This window comes from Melanostigma gelatinosum, assembly GCF_949748355.1.
Source record: "Melanostigma gelatinosum genome assembly, chromosome: 11".
In the NCBI taxonomy this organism is placed as follows: Eukaryota; Metazoa; Chordata; class Actinopteri; order Perciformes; family Zoarcidae; genus Melanostigma; species Melanostigma gelatinosum.
This window is the reverse complement of record NC_136644.1, coordinates 26653069-26673885: the sequence shown is the minus strand read 5'-3', so window position 1 is coordinate 26673885 and position 20817 is coordinate 26653069. Positions and strand designations below refer to the sequence as shown.

General features: G+C 45.7%; 1 protein-coding gene across 1 annotated transcript in view; it reads left to right on the top strand.

Moving 5' to 3' along the window:
* Positions 1 to 20817, top strand: part of cacna1ib (calcium voltage-gated channel subunit alpha1 Ib) — a gene marked incomplete at both ends in the record, with an annotated part of 100208 nt that overhangs the window by 19723 nt on the left and 59668 nt on the right. Inside the window, 2 exons of the mRNA XM_079279330.1 lie at positions 10449 to 10546; positions 15361 to 15520. Of these exons, the coding sequence (XP_079135456.1) occupies positions 10449 to 10546; positions 15361 to 15520 (258 nt within the window). The remainder of the gene's footprint in view (positions 1 to 10448; positions 10547 to 15360; positions 15521 to 20817) is intronic.

The window sequence follows — 20817 nt, the reverse complement described above, 5'->3', positions numbered from 1 at the left end:
ATGTGTATATTCAACTCATTCTCTGGACGGTTTTGTCATGGACGTCTGAGGGTAAATCTAATTCTGGTGGAATGACAGCAAGTCGTGCAGCACTTTGCTTCTGTTGTTTTATGTTGCGGTGTCTTCGCTCGTTTCACAAATAGCTCACAAAGAAATAACCGAAAGCTCCGGAGCCGAAAAGTGAAGCCAACACGGAAGCTCAAACACACTTCAGGTTGTGGGCCGATTCACAGCCTGGTTTCAAGTGATTGATGCAGAAACTCCCAATAACACGAACTCTATATCAATCTGTACACACGTTTCTTCACTCGCACAAAACCCCGTAGAGGTGTTTTATTGCCACAGAATACATCATCGACTTTCATTGCAACCAAACGTCACACCAGCTGAGTTTGAATTGATGACTTGAACGGCTGCGGCACTGTGATGAAAACCTAAATGTTAGTCTCCTTGAAGAAGCCGTTCTTTGACGTGTGCATCACTCATGTTGGTTTTAAGGAATAAATACAAGAGCTCTGGATTCTCTGGACCTTGTTGGTATCCTTTCAGTTCAGCTAGCAATTCTGCTCGATGGTAATAAATATATAGCTGGTGAACCAACCTCTGGCAAGAAGCAGACATTTCCAATTTACCATATTGTCTCTTGGCACATGAGAGGAAAAGTAATTACCGTGAATGGATAAAACGATCAAGTTGTAGCTTCCTCTTTCCATTTTTTATTCTCCCTTTCAGTTGTTCCGCCATCACGATCCGTAAACGGAGGAGACGACACCAGCAGGGTCTGGGGATGCTGGTAAACATCGCTCATCTGTTTCTCTTGTTGGATGAAGCTCGTAGAAAGAGACATTCCTCCATGTTGGTGACTTTCCAACCAGCTTAAGTAACTGACATCCGGTTCACAGGAGAAAGATTAGGAGGATTCACAGCAACACGATCAAGTATCAACATTTCTTCAGTTCTCATTTAGAAGCTCATCAAATGGGCCAAAAATGATTCTGTATACAAACGAGCTTTATACCAATTGCTTAAGCTACCGTCACGATGGGTTCTGAAGTCATAGAGCACCAGTCTAATTGTGCACATATTCACTTTCAAAGGAATTGTCTTGAAGAGGCACTCCAGAGATTTAGTATTAAACCTCCGTAGGTCCACGTTTGTTGATGCAGAAGAGACAAACAAAGCTTTAAAGCTGAGGCAGAACAAAGAGAGCCTACATTCTTGTCCCAACTGTGGTTCAAGCTCCAAGAATTAAAAAAGCAATACCAATAATATTTTACAGTAAATATTATGACTCATTTGTTGATTTCCTGACTTGACAAAGCTCCTCCAGAGTTAAAACAGGTTAAATGGAACTCCCAATGACGAGTGAAATGACCTTTATGTGTAAAATCTATCTACCCATCCATCCATCCATCCTCCCTCCCACCCATCCATCCATCCATCCATCCTCCCTCCCTCCCTCCCTCCCTCCCACCCATCCATCCATCCTACCTCCCACCCATCCATCCTCCCTCCCTCCCATCCATCCTCCCTCCCTCCCTCCCTCCCTCCCACCCATCCATCCATCCTACCTCCCACCCATCCATCCTCCCTCCCTCCCATCCATCCATCCCTCCCTCCCTCCCACCCACCCACCCATCCATCCTCCCTCCCACCCACCCACCCATCCATCCTCCCTCCCTCCCACCCACCCATCCTCCCACCCACCCACCCATCCATCCATCCTCCCTCCCACCCACCCACCCATCCATCCTCCCTCCCACCCACCCACCCATCCATCCTCCCTCCCTCCCACCCACCCATCCTCCCACCCACCCACCCATCCATCCATCCTCCCTCCCACCCACCCACCCATCCATCCTCCCTCCCTCCCACCCATCCTCCCTCCCTCCCATCCATCCTCCCTCCCACCCACCCATCCATCCTCCCACCCACCCATCCATCCTCCCTCCCACCCACCCATCCTCCCTCCCTCCCACCCATCCATCCTCCCTCCCTCCCTCCCACCCATCCATCCATTCATCCTCCCTCCCTCCCACCCATCCATCCTCCCTCCCACCCATCCATCCATTCATCCTCCCTCCCTCCCACCCATCCATCCCTCCCTCCCTCCCACCCATCCACCCATTGATCCTCCCTCCCTCCCATCCATTCATCCTCCCTCCCACCCACCCATCCATTCATCCTCCCAATCCATTCATCCTCCCTCCCACCCATCCATCCATTCATCCTCCCTCCCACCCACCCATCCATCCACCCATCCATTCATCCTCCCTCCCACCCACCCACCCATCCATTCATCCTCCCTCCCTCCCTCCCATCCATTCATCCTCCCAATCCATTCATCCTCCCTCCCACCCATCCATCCATTCATCCTCCCTCCCACCCACCCATCCATCCACCCATCCATTCATCCTCCCTCCCACCCACCCACCCATCCATCCATCCTCCCTCCCACCCATCCATCCATCCATTCATCCTCCCTCCCACCCATCCATTCATCCTCCCTCCCTCCCACCCATCCATCCATCCTCCCTCCCACCCATCCATCCATTCATCCTCCCTCCCTCCCACCCATCCATCCATTCATCCTCTCTCCCACCCATCCATCCATTCATCCTCCCTCCCACCCATCCATCCATCCATCCTCCCTCCCACCCACCCATCCATTCATCCTCCCACCCTCCCTCCCACCCATCCATCCTCCCTCCCTCCCACCCATCCATCCTCCCTCCCTCCCACCCATCCATCCATCCATCCATCCATTTAACTGTATTAAAACAGTTATTTTAAATATTGCTTCAAAAGAAACTGTTTGTGCTTAGTGTTTATATATTTCTGTTACGTATCTCTTTTCAATGAATTATTCACTTTTTCCTTCTCTGTTGTCCCACAGCAGCTTTCCACCATTTTTAACTGAACTTGCACTTTTTTCTACCTTAGCCATGTTCCCTCCCTCCCTCCTTTTCATTTCCACTCTCTTCATCCTCCTCTTCTTATTTCGCTCTCAAGGGAAGGTGACCATTTTTCTTTCACTTTTTTACCGGCCTGGTTTCTGGAGACTTTCCATGAATTTCAACAGCGCACCGTTCCGGCCCTAAGGCTGGAGAAGATACAGCCGCCACCATCTTGCTTCCTCGTACTGTTTATGTGGTCTGTTTCCTCCACTCTGATCCCAGTTTCAGCACATATGTCTTCATATGTTGTCGTCCTTCAAACGGCAGCCGCAGAGATGTATCGCCTCGTCTCTGTGGAATGCTCGGCGCGTGCACGACCACCAGTAACTCCCCAGTCTCACAATCACCACATGCAGCGCATGTAGAGGCAAGGAGGGGGAGCGCGATAAAACGTCGCACCCCTGGGAACCAGTGTGCTGCAAACACAAACAGTAGGCGAGCTGCAGGAAGGGGATTAGCAGCAGCATGAGTCCCACACCAGGCTCCGCTGAGCCTGCCTGTGCAGCTCAACCCTGCACACAGTGCGATTGTGTGGCGCCGTGTGTGTTTGTGGACTGGTGCGGAGAACGCAGGTGTCCAACAGCAAATCAAAAGTTTGCTCCTTGAGTGAATTCTCCCTCGGGCTCAACCCCCTGCTGCATGCCTGTTAGTCGGGCATTCTTTTATGTAGAAGATCTCCAGCTGAAAGGCTCGTACATTGTGTTCCGGAGCATTGCTACTCAAATTAAGCTTTATATTTCTTTGGTTTAGATGCTGTTGAGTTAGTAAAAATACTTTCCATTATCCTCGGATGTTTTTGAAGTGACGGTCAGTGCTGAGGCAAAAGGGCGGGGCTTCTGTGGCCGCTAAAGCTGCACAAATATGACAAACAATGTTAAATCTCAACCTTTGAACTGGGCTGCTGAGACAATGGCATCCTGGCGCTCCTGTGCTATTTGCACATATTTGATTTTGGTTCTATGACAGAAATTTGGCACAAAAATGGCACCTTTCTGGTGTAAATGAGTCTCATTGCAAAACAGTCCAATTCAGGAAGATCAGCGCTGGAAGTCACACGCTGTTACAGTGAAATTATGAGCGTCTTCAGAGAGTTTGGCGTGAACGGAAGCACATTTATCTGACAGACTATTAAATCCCAAACAGGGTTTCTCCGTGTCACATTTTCATTCCTCGCCTCAAGTTTCGATGTCTCTGCACCTTGGTGCTCAGGGTCCAACGTGTTACAAGATATAAACTCTACATTGCACAATAACAGAGCCTGTTCAGAGCTGTTACTTGCGGGCCTGGAGTCAAACCCTTCCCCATTGTTCATTTTCAATGGACGACATGTTGTTGTCCGTGGCTCTGGTGGAATCGATCCTCTGCTCGGGGGACGTCCGCTTGTCGAAGTGTCCTTGAGCCCAAGAACCCCAAATTGCTCCCCAATGGGCCGGCCAGCGCCTCGCATGGCTGCTCTGCCGTTATCTGTGTGTGAATGAGAGACGCGTTGTAAAGCGCTTTGTCGGCTAAGATAGACGTCTTCTTTCGCTCCTCTTGAGCGCATTCTACACATTCACTATACAAACACAACCCAGTGGAACCTACGAAGCCAGCGTCGGTCCGTTTATTGAGGCGCTGAATACATTTATTCATCCTCAGTTCTCTGAGCTTTCTTACAGTTAATGATGGCAGTTCCGTTATGCTCAACACAACCAGCGCCATAGGATGTCTGTCTCTCTGCATTCACATCTCCAGCGTGGTGATGATGTGTGCGTCTGCTCTTAGCTCCTGGTTGCAGTAATAACATCGCTTCCAATGAGTGAATCTCATACTAATTTGCTGTGCCGCTATGGACAGGGATGGAGAGACAGAGAGTTTGGCTTCAGTCTTTAGCGGTTGACACCTGCTGTTGCTCAGCATTACATGCCCTGGAAAAAAGGGAAATACTGGCAATCAATGTCCTAATTACCTTAACAAGGTAGTGGTGTCATCGCTAATCATCAAACATTGAATAGCCGATGGCAGCTTGGTCAGCAGCCCTCTGCTTCATCATGCTCTATGAACCCTGTAGTGCTTTCCCACACTACCTTTTCAAAACTCAAAGATTGTGGTTTTGGTTTGAATACGTGTACGTTTGTTTTGTAGTTAATAAAGGTTATGTTTTTTTCTTCATAAAAACACACAATTTAAATGATGAAGATGGTATTTTTATGAATTACATCATATCTTGTCGTCAGTAGTTTTAATGATTTATTATAATCTGCTAGTTATTGTAAACAGCTCATAATTCATCTCTATTATATATTTTATATTCAAACTACTGGATTTATTCAAGTTCATCACGAAAACTACATTTTAAAGATGACATGTGAACACATGACTAGCTCTCCTCCTGTTGGTTAGCCGTTAGCGGTGCTGCTAACGTTACTAGCTCTCCTCCTGTTGGTTAGCCGTTAGCGGCGCTGCTAACGTTACTAGCTCTCCTCCTGTTGGTTAGCCGTTAGCGGTGCTGCTAACGTTACTAGCTCTCCTCCTGTTGGTTAGCCGTTAGCGGTGCTGCTAACGTTACTAGCTCTCCTCCTGTTGGTTAGCCGTTAGCGGTGCTGCTAACGTTACTAGCTCTCCTCTGATTGGTTGTTTACAATGAAACATGATCAGAGAGCAGAGACTAGAAACACATGTTCCACTGAGTCAGTAAAACTTTATTGACACTCTGATGGTTAACGTTAAACTGTGTCATTGGTCCGTTACGACACGAATTGCAAGAATTGTTTTTGCCCTTGAATTCATATTTTTTCCTCTCAAAGTGACGCTGCTTCAGAAATGTTTGTATAACTGGAAGCTGCCCCCCAATGACCCTCCTGTATTGTATGCTTGTGTGTATGTGAGTGCAAACTGCATAAAAGTGTGTGTGTGTGTGTGTGTGTGTATCCTTTTGTGACAGCCTGTCATCTGTCTGAGAGGCTATCGGTGAGTGCAGGCGCAGCTTTACACCTCCTCTCTCAGGATCCATCCTTTCTCTCTGCTCCTCCTCTCCCCTCACGTCCTCTATCTGTCTCCGACACTCAGCAGAGGGAGGAGGAGAGGACGCTCCGGTGCGTCCAGGGAGCATAAATTAAACAAAACTGAAAATACTCTAATATCACAAAGCGTATTAATGGAGAAATGTCAGGACTCATGAATTTACACATTTCACAACTCCAAATCCATTCCTACCAAACTCACTGTAAGAATGACAACCGGGACCGCGTCGTCCTCTGTTGCTCGGGATGTTGCTCGCTCGCTCGACTGTTGCTCCGAGCGTTGCCCATATCAGCAGAACCTCCACTCTTCATTGGGCAATCTGAGCCAGGTAGTTGCTTGCTGTTCCTTGCCACCATTGTTACAGCCGTAGATGCTGGTTGCGTGATTGGCTCCGGAAGGTTTATCTGCTGAGAGATTCACTGCAGTGGCACATTTTATTCTTACATTTATCTATACATCCATCCATCTTTTCCTCCATCCATCCATCTTTTTCATATATATATATATATATATATATATTTCAATGTGAGAGTGTTGTCATGGACTTGTGTCTGAAGACATGTATGTATTTTTCTGTTCATGTTGTTGTGACTGTGGGTTCATTCGATGCTTATATGTTTTGATCGGTGCCATCTGTTTCTCTCTGTTCTGGTCTTATCGTGTACAGTCGATGTGCGTTGCCTCGTATATCAAACATATGCTTTCGGTACATCTTAACTGTCTCCCTCTAACATTCAGAGCTGCCAAGCCTCACACTGGTGAGGAGAGCAGATGGAAGACCCTCATTAATCTCGCTCCGTGTTGGCAGAACTATACGTGCACATACTGTATATCAATCAAATGTTCGGCCCCTTCGTCGACAGAAATAAGTGCCGTCCGCTCATATACCGTTCTCAGTCGATGGAAGTAATTATGTTCTTCCAATGAGGTTATGAATAACAACTCGTGTTTCATCGTGAAAACATTTCAACATCCATTCACATGTTTTTAGTTTCGCAAAGCTTTATGGAAACAATTCGATCCAACTTCTTCAATTGGGAAAAATGTTTTTTGTCGAAAAAGAGTTCACGCTAAATGTAGTAATAGTAAAAAACGTAGTGAACATTTAACTCCCATGACTCATCAGCTGTTTCTGCTGAATTCGCTGAAAATTTGCTTTGAGAATTGAATGGAAACCACGATGTCAAAGGATGACGCCATCTTGGATCAACATCACACGGTGTCACATGTTGATGAGGCGCGCTGCAGCGATACGATTCGCTGGAACACATCCAGCAGCGTGCACCGGCGCTGCAGCCGCACTCTGTTTGCACTGCGTGTTCAACGCGACGGCTGTAAAGTCAATGGAGTGTTTGATTCGCTAAACGCTCGACGTGTTCGTGTGTGTTTCCGGGTGCACATATTCTGATGCGCATTCTGGGCTCATTATTTTCAGTTTAGGTCTTCTTCGTCAGTTCGACTCAACTGAATACTTCCCGGGGATATTTGAAACCTGGCGTAGAAAAATGAGCCGGTGTAACTCTGTCACGGGCAGTGAGTGCGAGTGACGTGTGTTCTACTTCCAGGCTGGTCCCCCAGAGCTCTGACTATTTCCCTCACATGTCATCCGCTCACTTTGATGAGCGATGCGCTTTGACTGAGTAGGACAACTGAAAGAAAGCACACAGACATTTCAGGCTGAGGCCACATGCTTCAAATGTAAAGACACAAACAAACACGGATGAAAGTCGCCTCGAGTAGAAACTGAAATTTAAATGGCGTGAGTGCTGTGGTGCTTTTCCCTCGGATGACGCAGGAGACTTGTTGAAAGACGAGCTGAGATTGTGGGAAGAGAATTTCTTCTGCAAATATTTTGCATCGAAACTGTTCAAACCGGCAGCGATGCAAAGATGCAACAGTTGCCTGCTGCTGTTGTCCTCAGCTAATGTCAGCTGTTCTAAAGAGTTTCCTTCCAGGGAATTCTTCTGAGTGACGGTAAGCTCAGTTAAAGTGCGTCTGTCGAGGGCTTTTATTGTGAAAGGTAAAATAACTGGAAGGAGTGGATGTGCTCTGCGCTGCCGGTGTCGAGGTGAAAGTTGAGCCTCTGTTGTTCTACACTACAGTACATGGAGGCAAGAGCTTCAGCACACAGACGGCTTTCATCTCTCACAAGATATCCACATGTCTGCACACATAACACACACACACACACACACACACACACACACACGTACGAGCGGTTGTCCCCAGCTGGAGGTGTAACAGTACCTCATTAGAGCTCTGACGCTACACGACACACTGCAGGACTGTGAGAATGGAAAATAACACACACACGCACACACACACACTTTTAAAGTTGCTTCGGAACAAAAGTTCCTCCTTTTCAAATATTCATGAGGCGTCTGGTGAAAGCAGTCTTAACTCAAACACAGACAGACACTCAATACAGTTTGACCTGTGAGTGTGTGAGTGTGTGAGTGTGTGAGTGTGTGTGTGTGTGATTTTGTCTTTGGGTGTGATACTGAGCTTATCCGTCCGTTCATCTGCTCGGTGAGTGAAAAACGAGGCTGTATCGAGGTAATGCTTGTTGTGTGTGTGTGTGTGTTATTCTGCCTGTGTGTATAATGCACTGTGTCCTTGCAGTCGTGTGTGTGTGTAGGTGTGCGTGTGTGTTTGTGTTTCACGATGTGCACGAGTATAATTGTTTGCGTGTGTGTTTGTGTGGTGAAAATGAGCTGTTATCTAAAATTGCTGCTGGGCATTGCTCAAAATACCGGATACATATAACACACACACTCTCTCTCACACACACACACACACACACACACACACACACACACACACACACGCACGGCTGTCAGTGTCATCGTTAAAGCTGAGCTGAATTCCCTGAAGACACACGGACGCATCCAGGTGCTCTTGTGAACTCCGACCTTGCTCTTCACGGTCGGTGTGTTTTACTTCGGCTTTCACGGCTCGCTGAGTTCCACCCACACGCCTTTCGGGCGCTTTGAAGCGTATGCAGAGCTGTTGGTCACTGAGCGGAGGTTTCGGAAGCTGGACTGCAAAGAATAAAGCAAACGTCCGTTGTGGAGTTTCACCTTTGAGGGTAATGTGGGAGCATGAGAACAGCTGCAGGTTTCCACTTCGGGACTTTGGCCTGTTCAATGAAGGAACTCCAGCTCTGCTCTTCTAATTTGACATTTCATTGAAGTTGGCAGAACTTCGACACGGCTTCTTCCCTGACGTAACTTGTTCATGTGTTTTCCAACTTTGAAACCTCGCAGGATTCTATTTTAAAACTGTGAAACTCTTCTATGCTGCTGTCTTCTTCTCTGTTATTTTGCTGTCGGAACATTTCTGAAGATCTCCAGATCCGCAGGTCGAAAAGGTCAGAAGCGAATAATTGGTCGGGGCTTTTTAAACTCTCGAAAACATCACCTGCTAGGCTCTTCAACCTCTCATCGAAATGAGCTTGTTATCAAGTGCTGGAGTATCTTGGAGTAGAATACTTGAAACTTGCCTCAGTTTGTACTTTTCTTTTACCCGTGTCTTGACAACTCTCTACCCCCGACTTCCTAAAAGCAGCCGGTGTATTCACACAGCCCTCTTCTCTCTGTCTCTGCTCCTGACATTGTAATTATCTCCAACACTTGATAAAACCCCTCCGGCTCTCCCGCTCCCTCTTTCAATCTCCCTTTATTGCCATCGTTATATTGCACTTAATGGTCCCTTGGTGCTTTACTGGCGTTGGTTTTCTGATCCATCCCTCCTCGTCTCACACTGTCTCCGTCTCCTGTTTCCTCCTTCTCTTCCTGTCTGTCCCCTCCTTTCCTTCTCTGCACACTCTCTCTCTCTCTCCAGGCAAAGTATGCTTTCTCTCCCTTCTTTACGTGTTCATTCCCCTCCACCTCCGGTCTCTGCTTCCCTCACGAGGCTCTGCTTTCATCTCAGATGGTTGCATGTTTAATGTCACGCCTTTCACGTTGGTGCACGCTCCCGCGTGGACGCTTTCACGAAACATATACTGTCGATCCAGTTTTCAGGGATTCAGGAGGTCGACATCTTCCTCCATCCTCCTGGATCCTCCATCCTCCTCCGTCAAAATGAAGAAACACCTGTTGTTGTGTTTGTTCTGGTGTAACACATTGTAACTCTGTACTCTGTAAATAGACAACAGATGAAGTCTACCGCTGACCCTGTTTCTCTGACGGTCTTGCTCTAGTAGGTGCACAAATTCCATCTCATTAATTCATACCCGGCGCTGCACAGCAGGACCCCGACTGTGTGTGTGTGTGTGTGTGTGTGTGTGTGTGTGTGTGTGTGTGTGTGTGTGTGTGTGTGTGTGTGTGTGTGTGTGTGTGTGTGTGTGTGTGTGTGTGTGTGTGTGTGTGTGTGTGTGCTTCTTATTTGGAACAACAAGGAGGGAGGAGTACATTAAACCAACATGGAAGTTCAGATGAAACTCCTCCGTGATGATGTCATGTGTGTTTCTTGTGTATCTTCCAGGATTGTCGAATACTCGCTGGACCTGCAGAACATCAACTTCACCGCCATCAGGACAGTGAGGGTCCTGCGGCCCCTTAAGGCCATTAACAGGGTGCCAAGTGAGTCTTCTTCTTCCCTCTGTGTCAAATCAATGTGTCGTAATGCAATTCAAAGCCAAGAGGAGAAAGTGAACGTTGGCTGCATGCACATAGTAGATGGCCACGAAAGAGTTGGAGCCAATAGTTCAATTCATGCTTCAATACAAAACAAATATATGTATATTATATATCTGAAAACTGCATGATCATCCATGTAACGCCGTCCCCGGCTCTCGTTCAGCACCATGGACAGCGGCCTGCTGGAGCAGCCAGTCTGGTGGCTCGGTCGCTGTCCGAGGTGCTGAACACGATTCACTGAGACTGAAATACCTCAAATGTTTTAACACCTTCAGACAGATGACAACACGCTGCACTTTATATGAGAGATGTGGATCAAAGTTTAACAGTACAATGAACTTATTACTCTTCTACTCCATATTTTAATGTAACCGTTCCTTACCATAGCACAGCTGAAGTACGCTACCTCATAAGAGAGATGCGTAGAAAAGGCTTTGTTTGTATAGTACGGTTAATTTACTAAAATTCAGCGGCAAACAGAGAAATCATAACGCTTTTTTTCCAGACGAGTGTTGCGACTAAATACTGACCAAAAGCAGACCTGTCCCAGACGATCTGAGCGGTCTGGAAGGTTCATCGTTTAGCTGCAGAAGATACTGAAGACAAACGTTGAGTCGGATGTAATCAGTCTCAGGTTAAGCTGAGTCTACACTCAGTGGTTCCCGGTTTGATTTGACCAACATGGCATCAAACTTTGTGTTTGGCAGCGGAGGTTGTGCAAAAGGCTGAGATCGTAACGTCTGTGATTGTGTGCATGTTTCCTTTATTCACCAACAATTACAAGCTTTCCCCAAACGTTACTTTCCTCTCATTGAAGTGCAGCCTCACAGAAGTGAACAATCCAACATGTGCTCATGACTCAGCAGGTTCCCCTGGAAGTAGTTCCCTCTGCAGCGATCAATGGTTTCTTTTTAAGTGACTTCAGGTGTTTGAAACTTAAGACCTTTGACTGGAACATCTGCTCTGCATCGACTGAGGACAATGGAGTGAACATGAGATACATGAGATACATGAGCTGTACATGAGATACAACATGCTGTATCCTCATGGGAAGAAGCAGAGCTCGCTGCTGCTTTCTTTCTGCTCTGTGTGTGAATTGCTCCCGGCAGGCAGTCATTTCAAGAAGCTATGAGTGCTCTCTAAGTCGGATACGCTGGCGCTTGAAGTTAATGTTTTGCTTTTTCTTCATGAGCGTAATTGCTGAACCTCCCACTGCTCATAAATCTGCAACAGAAACCATCCGAGCCGCTTCATTTATTTATTTTTCTTCTCTGAAAGCAGGAAGTCAGTCGACCACAGACGAGCGTGTTCTGATTGCTAGATCTGACGCCTGATTCATAGCACGTGTTACATTACAGTCATTACAGTCATTACATTACAGTCATTACATTACAGTCATTACATTACAGTCATTACATTACATTACATTACAGTCATTACATTACAGTCATTACATTACATTATGTCCTGCCCTGTTTATGAAATAAAAGTTGTGATCTATTTCTTGTTCTTTATCCTCGGTGATTATGTCGTGCTAAGCTAACGAGCCAGAAGCTAGGATATGGATGGATTCTTTCAAAGTGCAGGGAGCAGTGATCCTTTTATTCGGCGCGGTGAGAAGTAAAGCGTTGTTCGCGCTCACGCTCGGGTTCCGAGTACGTACGGAGGTCGTTATTCTCTCTGTGCTGCTTTATTCTCAACTCCAGAGAGTACAAACAAAAAGACAACAAGTGTAACTCAGAGATATGACCATAGACTGTTGCTACTGCCACAGGGACGAGGAGGGATTCTAATTATCTACAAACTCGTATCTCACATTCATCAACTCCTTTATTGTCTTCATACAAACCCTGTAAAGAAAGAAGTCAAGTATTCAATGCATCACTGCTAAATATTTACTGAGATTGTTTCTAACGCGTGATACAATAATAAGACGAAGCGCCGTGACCGCTGTCTGCTTTCTCTCTCTTGTTTAGTTTTTCCCAAAAATGAGACCATATTTATTCAGTTGGTGACGGTGTGGGCTCCATGGTAACGTAGCTCTGACCGAAACAACGCATGGAAATAATTCACAGCTGCTCCTTTCCAACTCTCAAAATGTAGGAAAAAAGGTCTTTACCTGGAATATAAACACAAACGAAACTTTCTGTAAAACTGAAAGAATCTGTCCAGGAAAGCATAAACGCTTCCTGTAACTGGCTCTCTGTAGTATGAACAGGACAATAAGCAACATGAATATGGAAGTGTTATTGTGTCAGCCAGTGGTCACGAGATGATACGTCCGTTAATGCGCCGGCACAGCTGCTGCATGTGTCCCGCCGCTCTCTGTCTGATGAGTAAAGAAGCAATTCACTCCTTTTATTAAAGACAATTTACCACAGAGCTCCTCTCAGGGGCTCATTCAATCTCCATGCACACACACACACACACACACACACACACACACTTGCATGAGTCCACTCGTAGGCACACGGGGACTGGATGAGAGGAGGATGTGAAGAAGAGTCAGTTCATGGGCCACTAATGGAGACCTGGTCCCCACTGACCACAGCTTACAGGACATGTTGACGTCCATTACAATTCTGAGTGGAACGTAACGTTAAACGTGTCGCTTTAGCATTTAGACTTGTTGTTTCAGTCTTTTGTTTTTGTGAATACCTTCTTTACATGTGGATGCACATCGTATCAAGCTATATCGTATCAATATTAGGCTGTGTTGGGTGATGCTGCAGCACTGGAAGCTGCTGCTGATTTAAATCAGACTCAATGATTGTGAGAAAAAGAGACTTCGGTTTCAAAGGAAATCAGGTTCTGTGATGTTCAACGACTTCAGATCCGGTTAAACTCGGCGTCATTTAGTTCGATTCAAACAAACTTGATTTGAATGACGTTTCAAATGTGAATTTAAAGCCTATAATCCCACGAATTAAAACAAATGAAATGCTAAAACAAGGACAATAATATGAATATAAAACCTTTGTTGATGACGCTGGCAGTGAGAGTTAGAATTTTGAGGAATTTCACAATCACAAATCTTGACATGTTTAGATCAAAAGTCCAAACTAAGCTCAGCACACTGTTCACGAAAGGTCATGTATGTCTGTCTGTGTTTCTACCAGGCGGCAACCTCCGGTTCTACCAGGTGAAGTCGAAGCTTCACGTGTTAAAGCTGCATTCTCTCTCGTGTCCACCAGGGGGCGACTCCTCTGGTTGTATAGAAGTCTATAGAAAATGACTCTACTTCTCTCTTGATTTATTCCCTCAGTAAACATTGTAAACATGAGTTTATGTCTCAATCTCTAGTTTCAAGTCTTCTTCAATACAGCATGATGTTCATTTAGTACATTATGGTCCATTTAGAGTCACACAGACCATAAAGCAGGGGATGCTTTAGGGCGGGGCTTACTGTGATTGACAGGTCTCTGCCAGAGACGTATACGGCGTCTCTACGTCGCTCCTCCTCAGTCCAGATACGGTCACCGTGCCAAATCACCAAACTCGAGGCTTGAAAACATCACTTTATCCTCCACAGCTTCCCCGTCGTCTGCTTCTTCCGACTGAACCGTGTTAGATCATCGCAGCATGTGCCAGGACCCCCGGGAGAGACGGTCTGAGGACGGCCAGCCGGCCCACTTACCCTTCATTAGTCGGCTAAATGCTCACTCAATCCTCCGTCCACGCTAAATCTAACCCCTGCTTTAGTTTCCTTACTCTGATCAGAGCCAAAGTAATGGGCCATGGGATCACAATTAGTGTGGAGATTAGGGATTGATGAGCGAATTATGATAATACAGAGGCTTACATGGAAATGCCGGCGCAATGTGTTGAATTTCTGCACGAGCAAAACGAGTGGGATGGATGAGAGAGAGCAGTTTGGTGGAAATGAATAAGACAATGGAAAAAGAAGAATCTGTTGCTGCTCCACACTTCTTCTTCTTTTTTTTCTTGGTTTGGATTTTGGATTTAAAGCAAAAGTGATCAGGAACCAAAAAGGAGAAAACACACGAATCAACACTCCAGCCTCAGAATATAACGAGCTCCGGCTGGCCGTTAAAGTTTCCGTACATCTCAGAAACGTTGTCGGAATACATTTTTACCTTCTTGTCATCAGTCCTGCTGTGTGTTTTAGTGCCGTTAGCTGTTAGCTCTGTTAGCTAAACACACCGCAGGACTCCCACTGGCGGCTAACAGCTAACTAGCTCCTTTTACTGACACGAGGGAGAAGCGGCCGTTGTAGTCGGCGCTCGGATCAGTTTGTCATTTGCTAAGAAATAGTTCTACAAAGACATACAAGAGTAAAACAGGGTGAATCAGGTCCTTCAGCATGAAAGCACAGAAACATATCGGGTTCGTTGGTCCAGCAGTATATGCAAGATTAGCCCTGGACAGACCGTCACTCACTCACTCACTCACTCACACATACTCTCCTGGCGGAGATAACAACAACAGATGAGAATAATCCAAACATTTTGACCTGACAAAACTCAGTTGTTCTTCAGTTCATCAAAGGCATTCACGCCTGTGGGTCGCGTCCCTCACCAATGTTTACGGGTGATGCTTGAGTCACTTCTGACCCAACAAGGAAGATGTCACAAGTCCAGAGAGACGAGCAAGCTCCGGGTTTACAACGCCAGAGAACATTTCACCGAGCTTCAGTGTGTCGTTTAAGGGTTGGATGTCCTCTGACCTCTTGAAAGACCTTTGCTCTGTAATGTGCTTCCTCTTCATATCAGTGTTTTCTTTTTCTGTCTCTTCAGGCATGCGCATCCTCGTCAACCTGCTGCTGGACACTCTGCCCATGCTGGGCAACGTCCTCCTCCTCTGCTTCTTCGTCTTCTTCATCTTCGGCATCATCGGCGTGCAGCTGTGGGCGGGGCTTCTGAGGAACCGCTGCTACCCGAAGGAGAACTTCACACTGTGAGCGATCATTGTGTGTGTGTGTGTGTGTGTGTGTGTGTGTGTGTGTGTGTGTGTGTGTGTGTGTGTGTGTGTGTGTGTGTGTGTGTGTGTGTGTGTGTGTGTGTGTGTGTGTGTGTGTGTGTGAGAGACGTGATGCTCGAGGATCTGTGACATGTCGGTCCGTCGGTAAAAGTCTTTGTGAGTGTTAACGGCTGCTGTTGACTTCTAATGTGTCTCCATCATAGAGCGTCATTCTGTCTGTGCAACGGTGTGAATGTGTGATGAAAAGGTACGTTTACACACATCAGGACACGCTGTGCTTCCACATAAACGTATGTTTCACCTCGACTTTCGTTGCCTGCCCCCCCCCCCCTTCAATGTGACTCCAGAAGAAGATTAATTACACAATCTTCTCAATTTACTGATATCACCATGGAGGGAGATGAAGGCGCTCTCTTTCTAGCATAGCGAGGCTAATTGCAAACCACAATTTTGCACAAAGCAAATGTCATTATCTCAGAGTCAGTTCTGCCACTTCATTAAAAAAACGCCACTCTTTCTCTTCCAACCCTCCCAGGCCTGTGGGCCCCCCCCCCCCCCACACACACACACACACACCCTTCGCAGCAAAATTAGAATGATTAAAATGATATCCTAAATTATATTAAAATATACTAAATTATATTAGCATAGCTGCAGGAAGCTTTGAGGACTTCAACAGACTTTCCATAAATTCCATAGATTGTTTTGGTCGTCTCTATCTTGACTTTTTTGCAACCAGTGAACAGGAAGTGACCATATCTGGACTGAGGAGTGACGTAGAGACGCCGTATACGTCTCTGGTGTCGACCTGTCAATCAGCGTGTAGCCCCGCCCTAAAGCATCCCCTGCTTTATGGTCTGTGTGACTCTAAATGGACCATAATGTTTTGGTTGAAAATTATTTCGTGAAATGGTCGCGGTCGTGATTGAAAGAAGACGTTGACTCTTAGCAGGAAACAGGATGTAGAACAGCGGCCGATGTCATCAGAGTCACTCTTCTGTTAACACGTCAGTGAGGAGGCAGCGCGTCGCTCCAGGGGAACCAGGACTCCAGGGGAACCAGGACTCCAGGGGAACTAGGACTCCAGCGGAACCAGGACTCCAGGGGAACCAGGACTCCAGCGGAACCAGGACTCCAGGGGAACTAGGACTCCAGCGGAACCAGGACTCCAGGGGAACCAGGACTCCAGGGGAACCAGGACTCCAGCGGAACCAGGACTCCAGCGGAACCAGGACTCCAGGGGAACCAGGACTCCAGCGGAACCAGGACTCCAGCTGTGCTTGGGGAAGAAACCATTTATCTTCTTGCTTAGTTTAACTGAGTCCGCCCCGATGATCCAGACGAGTTCAACCCGCTGACCTGTTCCACCGTGTTCTTCCAAAAACTAAACAACTCATTTATTTTCACCAACGTTCTCAACTCACACTTTGTATCATCTCCTCATCATTATGTATCATCTCCTCATCATTATGTATCATCTCCTCATCATTATGTATCATCTCCTCATCATTATGTATCATCTCCTCATCATTATGTATCATCTCCTCATCATTATGTATCATCTCCTCATCATTATGTATCATCTCGTCATCGTGTATCATCTCCTCATCATCGTGTATCATCTCCTCATCGTCGTGTATCATCTCCTCATCATTATGTATCATCTCCTCATCATCGTGTATCATCTCCTCATCATTATGTATCATCTCCTCATCATTATGTATCATCTCCTCATCGTCGTGTATCATCTCCTCATCGTCGTGTATCATCTCCTCATCATCGTGTATCATCTCCTCATCATTATGTATCATCTCCTCATCATTATGTATCATCTCCTCATCGTCGTGTATCATCTCCTCATCATTATGTATCATCTCCTCATCATTATGTATCATCTCCTCATCGTCGTGTATCATCTCCTCATCGTCGTGTATCATCTCCTCATCATTATGTATCATCTCCTCATCATTATGTATCATCTCCTCATCATTATGTATCATCTCCTCATCATTATGTATCATCTCCTCATCATCGTGTATCATCTCCTCATCGTCATGTATCATCTCCTCATCGTCGTGTATCATCTCCTCATCGTCGTGTATCATCTCCTCATCGTCGTGTATCATCTCCTCATCGTCGTGTATCATCTCCTCATCGTCGTGTATCATCTCCTCATCATTATGTATCATCTCCTCATCATTATGTATCATCTCCTCATCATTATGTATCATCTCCTCATCGTCGTGTATCATCTCCTCATCATTATGTATCATCTCCTCATCATTATGTATCATCTCCTCATCATTATGTATCATCTCCTCATCGTTATGTATCATCTCCTCATCGTTGTGTATCATCTCCTCATCGTCGTGTATCATCTCCTCATCGTCGTGTATCATCTCCTCATCGTCGTGTATCATCTCCTCATCGTCGTGTATCATCTCCTCATCGTCGTGTATCATCTCCTCATCGTCGTGTATCATCTCCTCATCGTTATGTATCATCTCCTCATCATTATGTATCATCTCCTCATCATTATGTATCATCTCCTCATCATTATGTATCATCTCGTCATCGTGTATCATCTCCTCATCATCGTGTATCATCTCCTCATCGTCGTGTATCATCTCCTCATCATTATGTATCATCTCCTCATCATCGTGTATCATCTCCTCATCATTATGTATCATCTCCTCATCATTATGTATCATCTCCTCATCGTCGTGTATCATCTCCTCATCGTCGTGTATCATCTCCTCATCATCGTGTATCATCTCCTCATCATTATGTATCATCTCCTCATCATTATGTATCATCTCCTCATCGTCGTGTATCATCTCCTCATCGTCGTGTATCATCTCCTCATCATTATGTATCATCTCCTCATCATTATGTATCATCTCCTCATCATTATGTATCATCTCCTCATCATTATGTATCATCTCCTCATCATTATGTATCATCTCCTCATCATCGTGTATCATCTCCTCATCGTCATGTATCATCTCCTCATCGTCGTGTATCATCTCCTCATCGTCGTGTATCATCTCCTCATCGTCGTGTATCATCTCCTCATCGTCGTGTATCATCTCCTCATCGTCGTGTATCATCTCCTCATCATTATGTATCATCTCCTCATCATTATGTATCATCTCCTCATCATTATGTATCATCTCCTCATCGTCGTGTATCATCTCCTCATCATTATGTATCATCTCCTCATCATTATGTATCATCTCCTCATCATTATGTATCATCTCCTCATCATTATGTATCATCTCCTCATCGTTATGTATCATCTCCTCATCGTTGTGTATCATCTCCTCATCGTCGTGTATCATCTCCTCATCGTCGTGTATCATCTCCTCATCGTCGTGTATCATCTCCTCATCGTCGTGTATCATCTCCTCATCGTCGTGTATCATCTCCTCATCGTCGTGTATCATCTCCTCATCGTCGTGTATCATCTCCTCATCGTTGTGTATCATCTCCTCATCATTGTGTATCCTCTCCTCTGCATTGTGCTCATTAGTAAAGTAGCTGTGTACGCGGTGAATCATCCCCTCCTGTGAACATGAAGTCACATTCACCTCCCAGCTGCCTCTAACCTCCACAGTCCGACAACAAGAGGTTCTTTTATTTCTCAATATCTTTTCACCTTTCCACTCGTCTTTCCACTTTCATGTCATGTCGCATCACAAAGAGAGCGGTGCCGACGCCGCTGTGGTTACGGATCACTCTCAGTTTGCTCTCAGACTTCATTCTGTTCGTGCACAGCAGCGGAAGCAACAGCTGCCAATCAGTCGCTAACCTTCAACTTGTACCGATGAAATTGTTGGTCTTTGGGTGATTTCACGCCGCTGGCTGTGATTACGTCCTCGCACTCGATGTGATGGGTTGTGACGTTCGGACTGAAGGATTTAAGCTTTTTATGGCAGCTTTGAAATCACCATTTCAGTGCTTTCTTAAAAATGAGTTATTGGGCTTCTTGCAGCAGCAAATGTCGTTCTCTAAGGATGAGATATGACAAGATGACTGATTCTTTGTTGTCTCCTGGAACTTTTCATTCCATTTCATTTTACATTTGTGTGTTAAAATGCATAAAAAAGAAGAAATCCAATGTTCATACATTCAGCACTAAAACCAATAAAACAAACAACTACAAAGTATTTCACATGTGAACCATGAAGCACCTTTAATATCATCATCAATATCTCATTTGGTACGAACAATGTGGAATATAGATTCAACTTGAGTTTCTTTAGTTGTGTTGGGTTCAGAGGCACTTGCTGGAGTTGTACGTTGGAAGATATATTTCCATAAACCACGCTGTCTCCTGAAGATTACACTTCCGTACAAAGAAACTGCCTTTTGAATGAGCTTTGAGAGAAACGTATTCTGTCGTGCATTCACTCATTTTAACTCTAACGAATAACTTTTGTCGCTTATTTTCGCTTATAATCCAAGATGGCGACGGTGAAATCGCAGAATTCAAGGCTTCGAAACGACCAATGAGTGACGTCAGGACGACTACGAGCGCTTCTTACATATTAATCGTCATTCATTTGACTTTGAGATGCAGAGTAAACACTGTTTCCACTTTTCTGTCACGAGTACTTTCCAGGATAATGAAAGACTGAAGCTACAGTCACATATCAGCGTCTTTCTTTCCTCTTTGGGTCGTTTCCTTCAGTTGGTGTTGATTGTCAGGCCTTCGTTCACCACACAACCTGAGAAGAGAAGTGATGACATGAGACAGGGAAATAAGTTTTCATGATTTATCAAAATGTTTTGACGCCGTCTCAGTTCGATTGTTGGCGTCCAAGAATGCATTTCTGTAGTTGTTTGCACGGCGGTTTCTGTGAATTTCTTTAAAGTTTGAGAAAAGCAAAATCACCGAACCAGGAATGGCGTCTGATGACTCTCCTCGCCTGGTAACAGCAGAAGACAATAGTGAGCCAGTGAATTAGAGGCTGGAAGCTCAGCAGCTGTCGTTTGTTCCCAAACCTCTCTCTGACTGAGAGTACAGCTAATACCACCGTGTTACACACAGAGCCCAGAGAATAACGGGCTCCGCGAGCCCGCTGAGACCAGATCCACGGCCAAGCGCCCATGGTGACCAATGTAGAGATGAGCCGGAGAGGGGATGTAATCACGGGATGTCCCGACCCACCTGGGTTCATTTCAGTGATGTCATCCAACGTTGGTAAAACATGCACACGATCTTTTATGTATTTATTTTTTTACCACAAAGCAAATCGGACCGCCGAGAG